Raw genomic sequence first — 18,969 nt, 5'->3', positions numbered from 1 at the left:
ATGTGCCATCCTGCCACATCTCCATTTTTTAAAGCAGGAGATAGACCTGGAGGTGGCAGAGTTAAAGATGCTAAGATTTGCATTGAGTGTGACGAGGATGGACAGGATTAGAAATGAGGACATTAGAGGGTCAGCTCAGGTTGGACGGTTTGGAGGCAAAGTCAGAGAGGCGAGATTGCGTTGGTTTGGACTTGTGCAGAGGAGAGATGCTGAGTATATTGGGAGAAGGATGCTAAGGATAGAGCTGTCAGGTAAGAGGAAAAGAGGAAGGCCTAAGAGAAGGTTTATGGATGTGGTGAGAGAGGACATGCAGGTGATGCAGAGGACAGAAAGATATGGCAGAAGATGATCCGCTGTGGCAACCCCTAACAGGAGCAGCCGAAAGAAGAAGAAGGAAACTATGTTTTTGTTAATGAGTTTGTCAGTCAACTTTGCATTTTATATATACAGGTAACATTTTACACGATGAACTTATATAAATAAATCAAATAATAGCTATTAAAGGGTGAGTTGTTTCTTACCAACATTTCCTCTGCAATCTGTTCAATACAGCACATTTCATGGCGTCTTTAACAGTGATGGCATTACAGTCTGTCTATCCAATTTTTAAACCCTGTCTGAATCTAATTGGGGGACACAGGGGGTGCATCACTGAAGGCAGGGAAGGCATCATCTGTGGATACTCTGGATGGGGTACCAGTTCACCAAAGAGCACACCAGTTGAGAATCACCAACCAACCAAATAGGGCACATGTTGCATTTAAATTATGGATGTTTGCCTAAAATCAGTGAATGGGTCAGCACCCATGTATATGGAGACACTTGTGAGGTCTTCTGCTCCTTCACAGCCATTCAGGCCTGCTGATGAATGGCATCTGGTGATGCCACTTCTGTGTGAAATCAAATACTAATGCAGCCTTTTTTCATTTGTAGCTCCTGTCTTATGGCTGCCTTGTTTGGTGACTTTCTACTTAACTGATAATGGATTTGTTAAGTTTTTGTAACTAAGGATTTATAACTCGCTTGCATTTTGTTTTTTTTGCTTTGCATTTCTGATTGTCAATATTGTACCCTTGTCCTGTAACACTGATGTTTATTCGATTATGATGACCTCTTTTGTAAGTCGATGATCTGGAACAAAAGCCAAGGTCAGTCCCTAGTAAAAGCAAGAGTTGGTCTATGGTACAAATGTTTTGTTCATAGGCAATTGCATATAGCAAGTAAAGAGGTCCAGTGAATAAATAATATTAGCCAGTGGTAATAAAAACTACAAATATTTCATAACTTTTCAGTTATTAATTTAAATGGGGCTACCAGGGTGTTACCCCAACCATTTTTCTGTGTCTTTGCCTTTTCTACCCATCATATATATCTGTATGTAAGATGCCTCTTTCACATGACAGGTCGCTCCTTTTCACTGCTTTTAATTCAGGCAGTTGTGGCGAGTTTTGCTTCTTATTTACATTCAATAAGAGCACAGTGCTGGTGTTTTTTTTTTTAAACAGCTTGTTCAGAAATTCAGACAGGTTGACAGTTCACAGAGTTTATTGTTTCATTCTGGCTTCCCCTTCCCAGTGTGAGGGATTGCCGGCCATATATTCCGGCTAACGGTATCCTTCAATAAGGGCGCGTAAATAAAGGCGAGCTTCAAAAGGGCGACCTCAATTGGGCACAGAGAATAAAGGCAAACGCAACAAAATTATTACAGAAAATTTATTAGATAAAGGCAATGATTGAACGTATAAAACGGCGAAAGCAAGAATATTAAAACATCCAATTAATTAATGCATGAACTTCTAACGAACTATTTCATTAACAAATTTGTGAAGAAAATTTATTAGGCAATGATTGAACGAATAGTTTTCTCCTTTCTGAATGTTTAGCCTTCGACTACGAGTAGATCTGCACCTTTGTTGCTTTCACATATTCCAGAGCCATTTGAACTAAATTATCTACGAACGCCTTTATTCGCCGCGCTCAATTGAGGTCGCCCTTTTGAAGCTCACCTTTTTGTGCGCACCCTTATTGAATAGAACCCCAGCCAACACCTCCAAGCCACCAGATGGAGCCCTCCCGGCAGCATGGAAGTTCCCCGAATTCCAGCAGGGCCTCATGGACCTTGTAGTTTTTACAACCAGCCCTGCTGGATACCATGGGGTCCACCAGGGGACGCTGTAGGGAGGCTCAGGGAATACTACGTGCCCTATAACCCGGAAGTGCGTCCTGGTCACATGGACAAAAGGAACGACGTACTTCCGGGATGAAGAAGAGGATTTTTATCTGACGCGGAAGTGATAGGAGATCACATGGACTTAGGGATTGAACACACTTCCGGGTCAGGGACTATAAAAGACTATGAGAAACCCCAGACGACGAGCTGAGCTGGGAGGAAGGGTGGCAACACGTCTGGGAGTGGAGGATTGAGTATTGTATTGATTAGTGATTGGTTTACTGTATATGTGTATTGTGGAGTGGAGGGTGCTTTGTGCACAGTATTATAATAAAAAGTCAAAATATTGGACTTTTACCTGGTGGTTGGCGTGGTACCTGTGGGTTCAAGGAAGCAATAGCGCCTCCTACTTTTACACCAGTTAACTTGAATTCAGAATACGGTTACCGTTCATTTATAAAGCAGCTGAAGAACATTTGATTATCAGCAGTTTTGCAAGTACCTGGATCAATAATCGTGAACAGCTGGGTACTCATGTTTTCTATTTAAGTAAAGGTAAGACTTTTTTTTTTTAAATTAATTTTAATTAAAAGCAAATAACAGTCCATACAATCAAATCAAAAACTTAACAAAACAAAAATTCAACCCTCACCCAAAAGAAAGAGAGCAGAGCCAGCCAACCAAGAAAATCTTTGAAGCAGCAAGGATGGAAGAATATCCTTTTCCCCGATATAGAAGCTTATTCTAAAATGGTATTGATTAGATCCTGCCATATTTTTTTTAAAAAAAGGTTTTGAACAGATCCTCTAAGTGAGAATTTGATTATTTCCAATTTCAGATAGTATATGACATGAGTTACCCACTGCCTTAAAGGTGGTGGGTTGAGATTCTTCCAGTTGAGCAAGACAAGCCTAAGTGCTAGTAGTGAGGTAAAGGCAGTTACAGTTTGTTTGTCCTTCTCCACCTTAAGCCAGTCTGGGAGTCCAGCAAACAAAACTGTTAATGGATTAGGAATGATTTTGACAGCAAGGCCGTCTGATAGGCATTCAAAGATTTTTGTCCAAAACTATGTTCATTTGGTGTACGCCCAAAACCTTTGGCCCAGTGAGGTTGGAGCTCGATTGCAACGTTCACATGTTAAATCTTGCCCTGGAAACCTTTTGGATAGTTTTAATCAAGAGAAATGCGCTTGATAGAAGATTCTAAGTTGAATAACTGAGTGTTTTGTGTATATGGAACTAGAGTGTATTTTGTGAATGGCTGCCTTCCACTCCTTTTCTGAAATGTTAAGTAAAAGATCCTTTATTCATTGTACACTGGGATCTTTGAAAGGAAGGGATTTTAAAATGTTTTTATAAACAGTTGAGCTGTTATCTGAAACTTCAAGACTGATCTTCTGGAATAGAAATCGGTGAAAGGTGAGGAAAATTGGGCAGGTTCAGTTTAGCAAAGTTTCTAGCTTGGAAGTAGTAGAAAAATTGTGTTGATTTTTTTAATTGAAGTTAAATTTAAAGCTTAATTGCTCGTAGGTTGTAAAAACATTATGGATGAGCTAGCCCCTATACTTGTTTTAATTCAAGACATTTTCCAAGCATTAAATATTATGTTTGAGAGGATGGAAAAGAGTGGTTGTCATGTAGAAGTGCGACAGATGAGAGTTTATCTGTCTTAAAGTGCTTCTTATGTTGGTTCCATATTCTTAGTGGATGAAGGGCAATTGGATTACTAGTGTATTGACGATAATTTGTAGTAACTGGGGCACAGAGCAGGAGATATAAAAAAGTACTGAAAGATTTTAATTCTATTGAAGACCAGGCTTGTGTATATTCATAGATTTGTGTTGATGTCCAGGTCTTTATGGCCTGTATATTTGCTGCCGTAATATAATTGAAAGTTAGGTAGTGCCATGCCCCCTTCTGCTTTAGGTCCTTGTAGAGTCGCCTTTTTGGATGCTTGGATGTTTAGAATTCCAAATACATGAAGTTATGATTGAATCTAATTTCTTAAAAAAATGTGTTAATGTTTTTGGGAATGGTCTGAAATAGAAGTAGCAGCTTGGGAAGGATGTTCACCTTAACAGTGTTGATTCTACCTGCTAATGTGAGATGGAGTGCAGACCATTTGTTCACATCTTGTTTAATTTTTTTCCATGTAGACTGCAAAATTTTGTTTAAAAAGAGCTTTTGTATTTACTTTTGATATTTACCCCTAGATATTTAAACTGATCTCCTAAGATTAATGGAAAGGTGTCCAGTCTAGTATTGTGTGCTAGAGAGTTCACTGGAAAAAGCACACTTTTACTCAAATTAATTCTGAGTTCAGGTATACAGTATTTTGAAAATCTGCTAGTGCTTTTAGGACTGCTGGCACAGGATTTTTTGTGGGTCAGATATATACAGTACCATATCATCTGCATACAATGATATTTTCTGTTTCTTCTCTGAAAATCCCCTTTATTTCTGACACGTTTTGAAAGTAAACAGCCAGTGGTTCAATGGCTATTGCAAAGAGCAATGGTGATAGGGGACATCCTTGTAGAGTACCACATTCTAGTTTGAAATAGTCAGAAATAATGTTAATATGAACTGAGGCTTCTGGACTATTATAGAGTAGTTTAATCCATGCACATATGTTAGGGCCGAACACAAATTTGTGCAACGTGTTGAATAGGTAGTCCCATTCAACCAAATCAAATGCTTTTTCTGTATTCAAAGATAGAAAGATCCTTGGGCATTAGATTTAATGGGTGAATATATTATATTAAACAAACATCAATGATAAGAAGCTAAGTGTCTGCCTTTAATAAACCCATTTTGGTCTTGTGATATTACAGAAGGAAGCACTTTCTCAATTCTTCTAGCTAGAACTTTAGAGAGTATCTTAACATCACTATTCAGGAGTGAGATTGATCTGTATAATGCACATTGTAGTAAATCATTATTTAAGACAAAATTAATGCTTGGCGAAAAGTTTGAGGTAGAATTTTGTTGTCTTTAGCTTCTGTAAACGTTGCTAATAATAGTGGAGAATAGTAAGACTTTAAAAGAATGTAATTAAAAGGACTGTTGGGACATTAAAGTCTACATTACCAGAGGGATGGACCCTTTAATATTTTCCACTCACAAAGCCCTCAGTTTCTCAGACAGCTTGAATTGGCAGGCTTGTCACAGTCTAGCCAATCAGCTTGCAGCCCTGAGTTGCCCCGTTATTTATAGTAAGTGGGTTTGTCAATGTTCAGTGGGATCACATCGGAATGGGATGTTGCAGTCAGCCATTTTCTCCTCATAATGCTTGTCAAAGAGGGCAGCTTCTTCGGCACTAAAGTGGTTTTTCCAGTCTCCCACTTGACCTAAAGAGAGTAAAAATAAACAATCTAGTTTATTAAAGTGAAGTTTTCTACTCATTTTGTTTAGACTAATAGCTTACAGGAGGCTAACACTGGGAAATGTAATAGAGTCTGACAACAAGTGGTGCTGCTCTAGCAAAGGCTATTACCAGTTTACTGCCAAGTTGGTAAAACCTGGCATCACTTTTGACTGTCTTAATTGACATGATACATCTCCAGTCTGGGAGGCAGTGATAGATGACCTTCACCCCACATAAAACTGTAAACAAGTCTTCTGACCAGCTATCAGAAAACAGAGAAGATGAACTCTATTTTGGACTAACCTGATCTATAAATTGCAATTTTAGCTCTCTTCATTAAACCAAGCCTCTTACACCATGTGCCCAGAACAGGGTTATTGGTTTAACTCTTTTAGGGCTAATTTTTTTTTTTGTTTCTTTTCTCCCAGGGCTGAATATTTTTCCAAAAACTAACTTTTTTTAAAAAAAAGAACACAAAGAAATTGAAATCAACAAAAAATATTTACTTTTGACAAATGTTACTGTCTTGCATGTTGTATGAGCCTGCATACTCTATGATTTCACATACATATCACATACATTTTACACAGCAAAGTCTGATCTCGCTCAAAGCAGCCAATTTCAGTCATTGCCACATTGCACTCCTTACAATACGTGTTGCTTTGGTGCCTATTTTTCAATTGTCTGTTGCTGCACTTTCTCACATATATTGTTAGTGTGTACTGTAGAGAGACCATGCCACTGCCACCAAGTTTTCTGCCCTCATGAAAACCGTATTGTCACCTCTTTTCATCTTCAGCCTGTCTGGCTTCAAATGTGAAGCCATGTGTATCCTGTTCACCCTCACTGTGCCACAAGCTCCAATTCCTCTGCTCTGTAGCTCCATGAACAATTCTGGGCATGTATAAAAATTGTCCAAATGTACACAACATGACCCAAATGTTCATAGCCCTAAAGCAGCTCCAGCACAACCTGACTTGTCAAGGGACAGTTCTCTCTTTGAAAGAAATACTTTCCTGTATATGTAATTACTTTCAGGCAGAAACCAGTGTTTGCTTCTGCCAGTACAAAATCCTTTATGCCATACTTTGTGGGCTTGTCTGGCATATATTTGCAGAAAAAAAGGTGTCCCTTTTATTTTATCATAGATTCATGCACAGACAAATCACAGCCAGGCTGATAAAATTGTGTCTATGTTGGTTCCACAATGTCAAGCAGGGGCTGAACTTTATGCATGGCGTTATAGCCTGGCTAACCCCATGGGATTTGCTTCTGTTTATTACAGAAGTGAATAAAACTTTGCAGCATCACGTACCTATCATCACGCTGCATAACCTGTCCAAAGCCACCAGGGGACAAAGCACGTTTGGACCAATGCTCCCTGAAGTTATATCACCAGTTCTGTCCCATCTCTATTTGTAATGCCACAGAGCGCTTCATCTCGTCTTTTGTTGTGGGTTTCCACTTTGAAAAACGGGAATGCGATGCAAGCGCAGCTTCAAAAAATGTCTCTGCCTACCTGTTTGTCTCGTCTGACAGTAGCTGAAACGCAGCATCAGGAGAGAGCAGCCTGAAGTAGTTCAGCAGCTGGTGATCTGCCGTGTCAGCAAGCCATGCCGTCTTGTGAAGTCCGGTAGCCAGTTCGGCTCCCACGGATCATTTGTCTGTGTATTCCTCCCACGCGAACCTTGCCATAGATGCATCGGCTGCGCGAATGCACTCACCTGGCAGCGGATCAGCTGTGCGCGGCATCGGCTGGTGTCCGATCAGCTGATGCCGGCTTCTCACTCTCTTGTTCTATCTCCTGATCACTGTCAATATAATCTGATTCTGAAAAATCAGAGTCCGACTCCGCGATAATGCGCAAAACATTGTCTGCCGAGTGTTTTCTTTTCTGCACTCGCTTCGCTCCCTTGTGACATGTCGATGCCATCTTGCCATTGTTTACATTTCGCAACTCACGCACATGCAAGGTTTAGTAGCCGAGTCAACGAGTCTAGCATTCCTCCAAGCACAGAGGGAATGCCTGTGACGTGACTGAGTATTGTTGCCCTCTATCCCTGGATGTCGACTTTTGTCGACATTCGCCCTCAACCCCTCCTGTCGACAAAAGTCAACATCCGCCCTAAAAGAGTTAAAGTGTTTTTATATAGTATTAAGACTGAAAAGTGCTAAACAAATTTATTTACTTTGTCCTGTGAAAGCAATGTATGAAGAAGCACTAAGGAAAATGTCATTTTGTTTTTTGCCTCAGGATTTTTTCATGGTGTTTCAATTACCACACCTTTTGAAACTAACAATCCTCATATGCACAACCATTCAAAAGTGTTTACACACCCAGATTTATTTTTAATAAAGTTATCATTAAACTAATTTAAAAATACAGCCAAAACATTATTATTGTTGTTAATGGATATTACTGCTAGAAATGACTGATATTTAATTTACATATGACATTTTTAACAGTCATTCATTCAGTGTCCTAATGCACAATCCCTTTCACATATCTTTAACTAGCTGTCCCCTGCAGCTCCGCCTGTGTAAGTGGTGAAACAGGACAAACTTTTAAGAAACAGTTTTGCTATCAGGGGCAAGAATGTAGCTGTGATCTCTTTGCCAAAAATGTAAAAAGTTGGCAAGGTATCTCTGGCCAAGTGGAAGGTAGGTACGCTCCAACGTCAAATGTTGCCACTGTATCTGATCATGTTCAGCTCTGATGGGAGAGCATCACCCACGTGGTGAGAAGAGCACATGGCCGTGATATCTCTGCCACTCAGCAGATACCCTGTAAAACAAATGTAGCTCTGGTCTCTCTCTCAAAAATGTCAAACGTTACTCTTTAACAATCTCTAGATGATAATATCTGCTGAACAAACAGGTATCACTAGTTAAGTGGAGGCAAGGTACACTCCAACACGAGGCAAGAGGTAGAGCGACTCGAACAGAGGCTGGCACATAAAGGAGGATGGCCCTGCCCGGCTCCTACTCCTGTGGTACCGCCTTCCACTCCCCTCAGCACAAAGCCCGTCTCTCGGATTTGCGCAAATAAATCGGTGCCGCAACCAAACTGATAGTTAGCGTGATGAGACCGGAATGTTCAAGCAAATTACAGAAAAAAACCCAATCTAAATCTGTTAGGTAGTTCTCTCATGAAAAGCAGACAGACATACAGACAGACAGATTTTATATATACAGAGACTAGTCACAATGAAATGCTAATTGGTTATTAGAGAAACCTTTGTAATTGCATTTGCACCATTGAATATTTTGAATAATTTCTGAATGTAGTGTAATATCACAATGAATCAGAAAAGTTTTAGAGTATTGTGTAGTGTCACACTCCTGCGCTTAGGAGACAGCTTAATGGCTCTGGTGATTGTAATTCTCCGCTGCTCAAGGGGTTGGTACTGTGTCCTATTGCCTTTTCTCTTCCTTCCCCTGCAGACTGGAAAAGACTGATAGCTGTAACACCACTGACGTCACTTTCAGTTTGTCCGTACACCGATCCGCCATCTTGAATTAGTTAATACTTGGGCTCGTGTTTGAAAAGACATTCTCACAATTATTTTGAATCTGCATTTGTTGTTTTGCCAACAAGTATAAGGCATTCACCATTTGGTGCCACTACTCTTTATGCCCTCTTTTTGTCTTTTGACACAGTAGGCAGCAGTTTCTGTTGTGTAATTCACAAGTACATTACTCATGTAGAAACAGACCTAAATTAATTTAATCAAGCTTGATAGGAATTTAGAAAAGAGTTTTTTTTTTATCCTGGACTACAGGCTACTGTGAAGCCATCCATCACACACACTACACGATTTAGAAATCTCATTGTTTCAGTGGCAGTCATAGCACACTCCTGTCCCTACAAAATCCATTTGTAAGGGTGGGCCATCATGTTTATGAGAGTTGACCACTAATGATATAGTATAATGCATACAGTGCAGCTACAGTGAAAGAAGAAAAAAGGGTGTTTTGGACTGCCAAAACAGGAAAGAGGCTGGTCTGTCGGAGGTCGAATGTTTGTCATACCATGACAGAATAAAACTTACCTCACCATTCCTGAAAAAACATGCATACAGCCGCAGGTGTTGTCAGGGAGCCCATCAATTGGTGTTCACGAGATTTTGGAAATTTGAAACTGTGTTGAAAGGTTGTAAGTCAGTCATGTATTCCATCATCCTCTTTGATTCTTAGTAATCTGACTTGATCCAGCAACTGTAGTAGCCAAGGCTGACATGCTCTCAAACTAAAAGTCGTGTTATGTGCCCCCAAACTGAGAAGTGAACTTATGTTACTGTAAGTGTGTGAATTCTGTTACTAGCTAATGAAACAAAACTGGCTTGTCCAGGGCAGATGCCTATTTAGAATTAAATTAAAGAAAATCGCATAATTGAAGAACCACAGCTCCATAAACAGATTATGGACTATATATTGGTTTTGGCAAAACAAAGTGCACTGTTGGTCTCCTTTTAAAATGGATGCATCTCTCAACAATGATTAGTATTTTGCCTTTGCACCTTTTTAAAACAACATGAATGCTATATTTTGCAATATGTTAGTGATCTGAAGATGGGGATCAATACTCAGTAACATTTTTAGCTTTAGAAATGGATGTATTCTGTAGGTTTTAAGGCTTGGCTTTATAATGGGACACTGGTACCCATAGGCTACATTATAAAATGCAAGAACGGGCTAGTTATTTTTTTTAATTTATAAAATACTAACTGTGTAAGCCCGTGCTGTAAAAAGCCTGGAGTCCTAGAAACTATTGAAATCGTCAGAAAAAAAAATGAAATGTAGAGATGTCAGATAATTGAAAGGAACTACTCTGGGCGTCTCTCTCCTAGGAGGATTCATTTTGCCGATGTGCTCGCATTGCTTGTGCATTAGCGGCGGGAGAAAAAATAAAAGGGATACCGTTTTGACGATGTTAGCGACTAAGCGACTTTGTCTTTCTTCTGAGGTTTCATTTTGACGATGTGCTTGCTAGTGTTATTATCGGCTAAGTGAGTTTTCTGTTTCCTCGGAGGCGGAGCCCTTACCCCGACTCCACCTCTCACTTCCAGGCCAGACAGGCATACACACTTCCACACATAGACATTTATATATAAGATGCTTCAATTTAAAGCATAGTTTCATAAGGCAAACTAATATATATGCCAGAATTGTAAAGAAATTACTTTGAAAAATACCCTTAGTCTTTAACTAGATCTGACCCCAAGAAATCTGAGTCATCCCACCTACTTTTATACCACATTCTAATGCACTGATTACATTGGCCTTACATATTCAGATATGCCAGTTTTGTTTTGGTAACACAGCAGTATGCCAGACCCCAGGAGGTTTTTAAAAACAGTGCTTATTAGGCTCTTTAACTTTGACATTTCTGTAGATGAGGTATACGAGGTCTGACAATTAATTTCGCAAACCTGACACCATGCAGTTACATTGGCAGCACTGTACAAACAGCTCGGTAAGGTTTCACAACCTTGGTATTATATCAGTGTGTCACAGCCGTGTTCATGTCCACGTGTGGTGGTATCTTACTTAGTGGCGTTCATTATTGTTGTTGCATGTTCTTGTGTGCCATCATCAGAATGTCGGAGCTTGCATTAGAGCAACGAACAAACACCAGTTCACACAGCACTGTCTGTGAGGGAGTTTTTAGCCAGTAAACAAATAACTGTATTGGAAAACCCTCCCTGCTCACCTGATATGGCCCCCAATGAGGAAATATTGAAAGGAAGATATTTTGATGACATTCAGGACATCAAGCATAATTCAACAACAGCTCTGGTGGCCATTACAGAAAAAGAGTTCCAAAATTGCTTTCAAGGGTGGACTAGGCATCGGTTGTAGCTTCCCAATGGGAGTACTTCAAAGGTGGCCATAGTGATATTCAGCAATGAGGTATGTAGCACGTTTTTTAGGATGACTTCACGAAGTTAAATGTCAGACCTCATCAGGGAATGGAGGTATTATTAAGGTTGAAAGACCGGTGGAGGGTTACTAGAGACTCTTAGAGAATCAAGGCTGGGGGGCTGTCAAGAGGCAGGGCCTGTTAAAGCCCATTGCGGCACTTCTTGTGTGATTTTGAGCTATACAAAAATAAATGGTATTGTATTGTATTGTATTGTACTAGCAAATTAACAGATCATTACCTTTTCTCATGAAAGTGGATTTAGAATAGTCAAATACAGAGTCAGGGATAGTAGTGTAGTTGGCCATTGGATTGTCTTTCATATTTGAGAAAGTTGTAAGCTCCACAATGCGGTTGATGATGTCTTCCGACAGAGATCGGTCCATGAATTTCACTATTTTGATGACTTCATTGCGCAAGTTCTATCAAAAAAAAGATAAAAGGCAACATAATAATTGAAAACAAGATGTGAAATGTTCACTGTCATAAATGTTACAGCAAACTAAATGGCACCCATTAAAACTCAATATGGCATTGTGGTAAAACAAAATAAAATAAATAAATAAATGTAAGATGTATAACATTTCAACTTCTTAACAACTGCTCTATTTCACCACAGGAAATCAGCCCATTGTGTCTTCAGATGTCATCAGAAAGTTGAGAAATCAGAAAACCAGCACAACAAGAAGTTCTGTACCTGTTTGGTAAAATGGGAATGGATGGAGTAGTCCGTAGGATATAACTCGTTCACAATGAACATTTCCAATTATCCATTTTAGGTTTATTAAATACAATATGATACACAGTAAATATGTTTAAAAAGTTCAGAAAACAATGATTCAGTAATGCTTTCAGGAAAGCAGGTCAGAGGTGACCATATCTGTTAACATCAGCCAGACAAAAATGCCTTTGTCAGACAAGATGCACAATAATTGAGGTTTTATGCGTATAAACAGGCAAGGGTTTGAGAGTGTACCAGGAGATACAGTGGATGAAAGGCTAAAAGAGTCAAAAGAGGCAAAAAGTAGGAGTGTCAAGGCCAAAACGAGGTGGTCAAAAAACAGGAGCAAGTAAGTTAAGAACCAAATAACCTGTTTGCAAAAGAGTCTGAATGACAGATTTGGAAAGAATTTTTTTGAAATTGCACCTCGGATGAGGAAGTGTTTCCTTGGGGGACCTTTTAAAGCTGTCATATTGTAATCAGATTTCCCCACCTCAGAGGACACTCTCCTAACAACGAGTATCTTTACCCTAACGAAGGGAGCTCATAATGGCAGCAAGCAGGATAAACCTAAACCGACAGATGATACTGTCCAAAAAATTATTAACTGTCAAAATGAATGAGAATCGCCACAACTAGATCACAGAACTAAAATTAGTGACTTAAACAAAAACCCAAAATGAGTGAACAAATTGATGTATGAAAACTCATAAAAGAAATCAGAAAAAGGAACCAATCCTAACAGTGTTAAAAATAAAAAAAAAGCTAGTCTATCAAAGACAGAAGCAGAGATGAAATTTTAACATGAATCATGTTGATTAAAAGTTGTCATGCATCCTGTACTGTAGAGGGGTTTGGGAATAAAGCAGCCAATAAATCTGTTGCACAACAAGAAATCAGCATGATTGGGCCTTTGAATATCATTAGAAAGGTCTGAGAAACGTCTGAAAAGTAAGTGCATATTTAGCAGGTGTGTATAAACAGCGTGGTTGGCAGGATACAACTTGTTCAAATTTTACATTTGCAACATTACATCCAGTATTAGGTCTGCTGAAAATTAGAAGGTACATGGTAAACATGTGTGGCGCTTCAATATTCTCTTGGAAATGCAATACAAATGCCCTGAAATTTGCCCGCAGGAACGTGAGTCAAGGATGACTTACTGAAGAGTGAGCTGTTCACATAATTTGACATGATCAACCAGAAATTCAGTACTTGCTATTGTGAACCTTGGGAGAGGCACAATCATTTTTTGCTCTTTTAATTGTTAACACTGGTGTATCCATGAGAGACACAGAGATAATAAAATGTAATATTAACCATGCTGATTATTCAAAAAGAAAACTGAGTACAGCATACATGTAGCTGAAAAGTCACAATGCTAAAGAGTAATTCTGCTACCCAGTATGAAACACAGATTTGCACAGATGTGCTCGGTGGCAGAGCAGTCAGAATGTGGCCTTCACAAACCACATTGGTGGAGCTTAATGTTGCAGTCCTGTTAGAAACAGCAAATTGTTCATAACCCATTCTTTTGCAGTCAGTCAGTCATTATCCAACCCGCTATATCCTAGCACAGGGTCACGGGGTTCTGCTGGAGCCAATCCCAGCCAGCACAGGGCGCAAGGCAGGAACAAATCCCGGGCAGGGCGCCAGCCCACTGCAGGGCACACACACACCAAGCACACAACCGGGACAATTTACGATCACCAATGCACCTAACCTGCACGTCTTGAGACTGCTGGAGGAAACCGGATCACCCGGAGGAAACCCACGCAGACATGGGGAAGATATGCAAACTCCACGCAGGGAGGACCCGGGAAGCGAACCCAGGTCTCCTTACTGCGAGGCAGCAATGCTACCACTGCGCCCCAATCTTTTGCAGTGGAAGAAAATATACACGGAGTTGTGCCTTCAGAATAAAGGTGCTGATTAGATAGGGTGGTCAAAAAAGAATACCAATAATAGCAGTAATGTCACAATAGCACAGTGCCACACAGCACTTGGGATTTGCGTTAGATTTCCAACCTGTCCCCATATTTATGAAGCGTATCAGAATTACTTCTAGGCATTGCACTAAACGTGTTAATAGGATAAGAATCTGTCCTACCCCAGAGTACGACATGTGAAGTAGTATTGGTGCATTTCGGGGATACGTATCACAGTGTGCAAGGTTATAAAAACTTACTTTTGGCATTGAGCTCAAAACAATACAGTAATCCCTCCTCCATCGCGGGGGTTGCGTTCCAGATCCACCCGCGAAATAAGAAAATCCGTAAAGTAGAAACCATATGTTCATGTGGTTATTTTTATATATTTTAAGCCCTTATAAACTCTCCCACATTATTATAAACATTTCACGCACAATTATACAGCATAAACCCTTTGTATTCTCTTAGATATTAGGTAAGATTCGTTGAAATTATGTATGTAAACACAGTTTACATACAGTAAAACCTAAATATTATTTTAAAGATATCGAGCGTCTCTGATATCACATATGTTACGGCCATTACGACAGACAGGCCACCAGCAATAAATACGTACAATGCAAGAAAAATTGTATACAGTAAAATGTGTGTACAGTGACACTAAACTATGTACATGTAATAAGTACTGTACGTAAATAATTAATTATGGTTACTCAACAACAATGACACGACGACTTGTCCGATAACGATGAGTTTAATTTTACTGTACAACAAAGGATAGTGTTACAGCTCTTCTAAAGGAGCCTCTTTAGGCGACTGTTTAGCACCGCCATTGTTCTTCCAGCACTCTTCAATCCAAATCCCTAAAGCAGATTCCATCCAGACTACTGCCTTATCACGTCCACTTGCAACTCATTTTGCGCCCTGATTAAAGGACACTGCGGCCATAGATCTTATATGCTTTTCCTCCTTTTTAAATAAAAAGAATCGTAGACTCATTGATGCTGTGATGGCGTCCTGCAGCAGTGTAGCTGTTCCCTTCCTTCAACATATCCAAAACTTTTACCTTTTCTGCAATCATTTGCATCTTCTGTTGGTGCTTGGACACGGCCCCTGAAGCAGTAGCACGTTAATGCTGAATGAGTGAGATGAGACTTCCTGGTTAATGCAGCACTCCGTCGCTGAGCCAATCAGCAGCACACAGGAACTTAACTGCGTGCTCTGATTGGGTAGCTTCTCAGCCATCCGCCAATAGCGTCCCTTGTTTGAATTCAAATGCGTCCCTTGTTTGAATTCAAATGGGCAAATCAACTGAGGAAGCACACGTACTGTAGACCGCAGACATCCACGAAGCAGCGAAAAATCCGCGATATATATTCACATATGCTTACATTTAAAATCCGCGATGGAGTGAAGCCACGAAAGACGAAGCGTGATATAGCGAGGGATCACTGTACATGGCATTGTTTGCTACATTTTACTCAATGTTTGAAATCTCTTGATGTAAAATATCTAGTGTAATAAGTGTTAGCATGTGGTAGTGTTGGATAGGTACTAAAATTTTGATTTTGGCTCTTGGACTTCAATACCAGTACCAAAACAGTTCCAAAGCAAATATCCGATAACGCCCCCTGCCGACCCCACCTTGTCCTCTTTCTCACAAATGGTTTGTTCCCTGAGACCACATACACATATGCCTCGCTGCTCTGCCACACAATCATGCGCCTTTCCTTGTTTGCCACATTTTGTACATCAATAAGAGGAGCCTCCACTCTGGACTATTCAACTCTTTTACATATATATGTTCAAAGAGCGGTTTGGGCCCCATTATTGATTCGAGCTACATTTAATACGTACGGTATAATGAAATCAAATAGCGGATGGCCTTTCCTGGTGTTTCAATCGCATTTTGAAACGACTGAGCGAGAGGTGCTTGAATACTACCATTTACTTGTGGTATTGAAATTAACAGAATGCTGGTACCATTTGAAAAATTTGTTTTTTCAGTGCTTTGATACTGCGATATTGCTTGTGATTCACATACTGTATATGATAGCTCATCCACATTTGGGGCAATAATCTTTATGTGCGTGCCATCAGTCACACCAACAACTCCAGGAAAAACAGAGATTTGCAAGAATGCAGCTTGCTTTAATATTATCTCATGTGGGCTCAAGGAGAAACGTTTAAATCTGTGCATTACCTCACGAGTTGTAAGGGCGTTCAAAGTTTGATGCAAAACTCGAAAAATGCTTGGTTGTGACATACCCAAATCATTGCTATTGCAAAAACTGCATCTTCAGCATGGCAAAAAACGTTACCAACACTTTCAGTGCATGGCTCCTCTATGTAGATAGAACGAACACATGATGTACAAGGTTTGTTAAGAATATTATAACACCTCGGTCAAATCAGTCCATTATCATTCACTGTTTCCAAAACATTCAGCGTTGCCCGGGATGTGTGAGCCAATTTCTGCCTGAGCGCCATCTTCTTGTAGCTCACAAGCTCTCCTCAATCTTGGTGAAGTTAGAAGGAGTTTCCTAAATTTTGGAAAACCGATAAGACATTATTACTTCTACTCCTGAGAGAAGGACTAAATTCACATTGCTCTGAGATTTTTGAGCCAGATACAACCATTTTCTACTCAAACATATGGCACTGGTTATTGTGTGGATTTAATATTCTTTCCATGGACACATACATCAATATAGTGGCTCAAAAGCTCTAAAGGATTTCCCGATGACCACCTGTGCAACAGTCAGAAGCTTTAGATATATCATTTTTTTAAAATTACATTCCTACCTCTTTTAAATCTTCATAAAACAGATACAGAACATTCCTTTTGTTCTTTTCCTCCCAAAATCCTTTCACATGGTCATACCAGGAACCAAAAGGAACTGAAATGAAACAAATCAGCAATATAACACAGGGTGGGTGAACAGGAGTACATGGGTAGTACAAGAAGTGGAAAATAGGTTATTTGCTTGATGGTTGTTTCATTTTACAACGAGAATTTAAAAATTTTAAATACCGGAGAGGATGGTCTGGCATCATGGCAAGTGTTGAGGAAAATTCTCTATCCGGCTAGAATGTCATAATGGATGGATCACAGGAGTGGAGGCACAACCTGGCCAGGCTGACCTTTGATTCGTATTGGGATGGACATATAACAGAAGGGTCTGGGGACCTTGGTTTTTATGGACAATTCAGTATTCAGTATTTCTCTGGCTGGCTCCAAACTGGTACACCTGCAGGGCTGTCTAGGCATTGGAGTTTGGAGGGATGATCTTGTTGGGGTACTTGGGTGCCGCCAGGAACCACTATGGAGTGCCATGCATCTTCTGTATGACCCAGAAGGGCTTCTGTAGGCTAATGGTTCAGCCCCAGAAGTGCTCCCGGGTTCAAGATAAAAGGAGGCATCTCGTACTCATGGAGTCAGAGTCGGGAGGGAGTTGGACGACACTCTCAGAGGAGGACGAGAAGGAGATGGAAGCTTTCTGTTGGTCTCAATAAAGCCTATGAAGTTGCTACTGTTACTAAATTATCATTTAATTGAACTTGGAACTGTCTGTGGTTGAGTTGAGTGTCTGGTGTTGGGGTTGGGTGGCACCCCCTGGGGGGTCACAAAGTAAATAACAATAATAACAATCATGAGACAAATTTAATATATAACACGATTGTGAAGTAATAACTTCAACTTGAAAAATATTGAATATATCCTTTAAAAAACCACCTAGTCAGAAAATCCCATTATTCGTGGAGCTATGTTAGTCTTCCGTACCCTTAAAATCAATGTTGCACACTTACCTTCTCCTTGCATGAACTTGTGAATGTATTCATTCCAGGGGCCAGGCTCTGGCTCGTACTTGTTCATCCTGTCAAAGTGATAATATGAGACTACAGAGTCTTTGGCATTGCGGGCAACGTAGATCACCTGGTGATGAAGATTGAAGAGACATTTGATTTGTGAGAACAGCAACAGGACTTTTCTTGATAGCATAAAAGGATCATAAAGAGTTGATGTGGTGCTTCATCAAAAATGCTGGCACAGAATTGATGTGGTGGGGGGGGGGGGGGGTCTGAGAAGTAAAGCTTATTTCATGCATTGCCATTCAGTGGGTCTGCTGTCCTAAATCCAATAGAAAATATCTCGACTGTAGAGACCTATCGTTATACATTTGAATACCAACCATCAGGAATGATTTAGGAGGAGAACAATCAGAAAAATAAAAACGATCCAGACCAAATCCTCCAAAAGCATCTCCCAAAATGCCACCAAACCCAAGCTAGAATCAGGGCAAACACTGAATCCTTGTAAAATTAAAGAATTTATTTTCTTAGGATGCTCTGTCACACAAAAGAAGCTCCGTGGAGCACAAAATGCTAAAAGGAGTTTCCTAAAACAATAAGGCAATCCAAAGCAAACATAGTCCCAATGTAGAATCCAGAAGACAAAAACAGAGCATGAAGGTGTCATGTCACTGCCACCAGCTGGGGTTCAAATTTATGTTTTATGTCACTTTCATTAGTTTTTGTCTCTTTCATTTATGTTGTTTATGTGCATCATTCCTTATTTGGTTTGGTCTCTGTATATAAGCAGCTGCTGTTATGTTCCATGCGTTTTGCGGGTGATCCTGCCAGTCAGAGCCAGGAATTGCCCTCCGCCGTATAAATCTGGAGATTCTTCCACAGTCCCTAGCGGCTCATCTCAAACATGCTAGGGTTTTCTGATACTTAACTGCTCTGTTTTTAGATCTTGCTCTGGATTTCTGTGCTGGGATCTTTTTCAGCTGGATTGTCTTTTGTTTTAGGCAACTCCATTGTGCCTTTTGTGCTCTACAGAGCTTCATTCTTG

The 18,969-nt window shown here is 40.0% G+C and overlaps 1 protein-coding gene across 1 annotated transcript in view; it reads right to left on the bottom strand.

The window, feature by feature from the left end:
* Positions 1 to 2,732: 2,732 nt before the first annotated feature.
* LOC114656350 (sulfotransferase 1C1-like) overlaps positions 2,733 to 18,969 on the bottom strand; it is a 76,589-nt gene continuing 60,352 nt past the window's right edge. The window contains exons 5-8 of the mRNA XM_028807941.2: positions 17,922 to 18,048; positions 16,917 to 17,011; positions 11,701 to 11,881; positions 2,733 to 5,519 (exon numbers count right to left, since the gene is read on the bottom strand). Coding sequence (XP_028663774.2) covers positions 5,398 to 5,519; positions 11,701 to 11,881; positions 16,917 to 17,011; positions 17,922 to 18,048 — 525 coding nt within the window. The 3' untranslated portion in view covers positions 2,733 to 5,397. The remainder of the gene's footprint in view (positions 5,520 to 11,700; positions 11,882 to 16,916; positions 17,012 to 17,921; positions 18,049 to 18,969) is intronic.

Source organism: Erpetoichthys calabaricus, chromosome 8 (genome assembly GCF_900747795.2).
Source record: "Erpetoichthys calabaricus chromosome 8, fErpCal1.3, whole genome shotgun sequence".
NCBI classification, from domain to species: Eukaryota; Metazoa; Chordata; class Cladistia; order Polypteriformes; family Polypteridae; genus Erpetoichthys; species Erpetoichthys calabaricus.
This window is presented reverse-complemented; position numbering and strand designations above follow the sequence as displayed.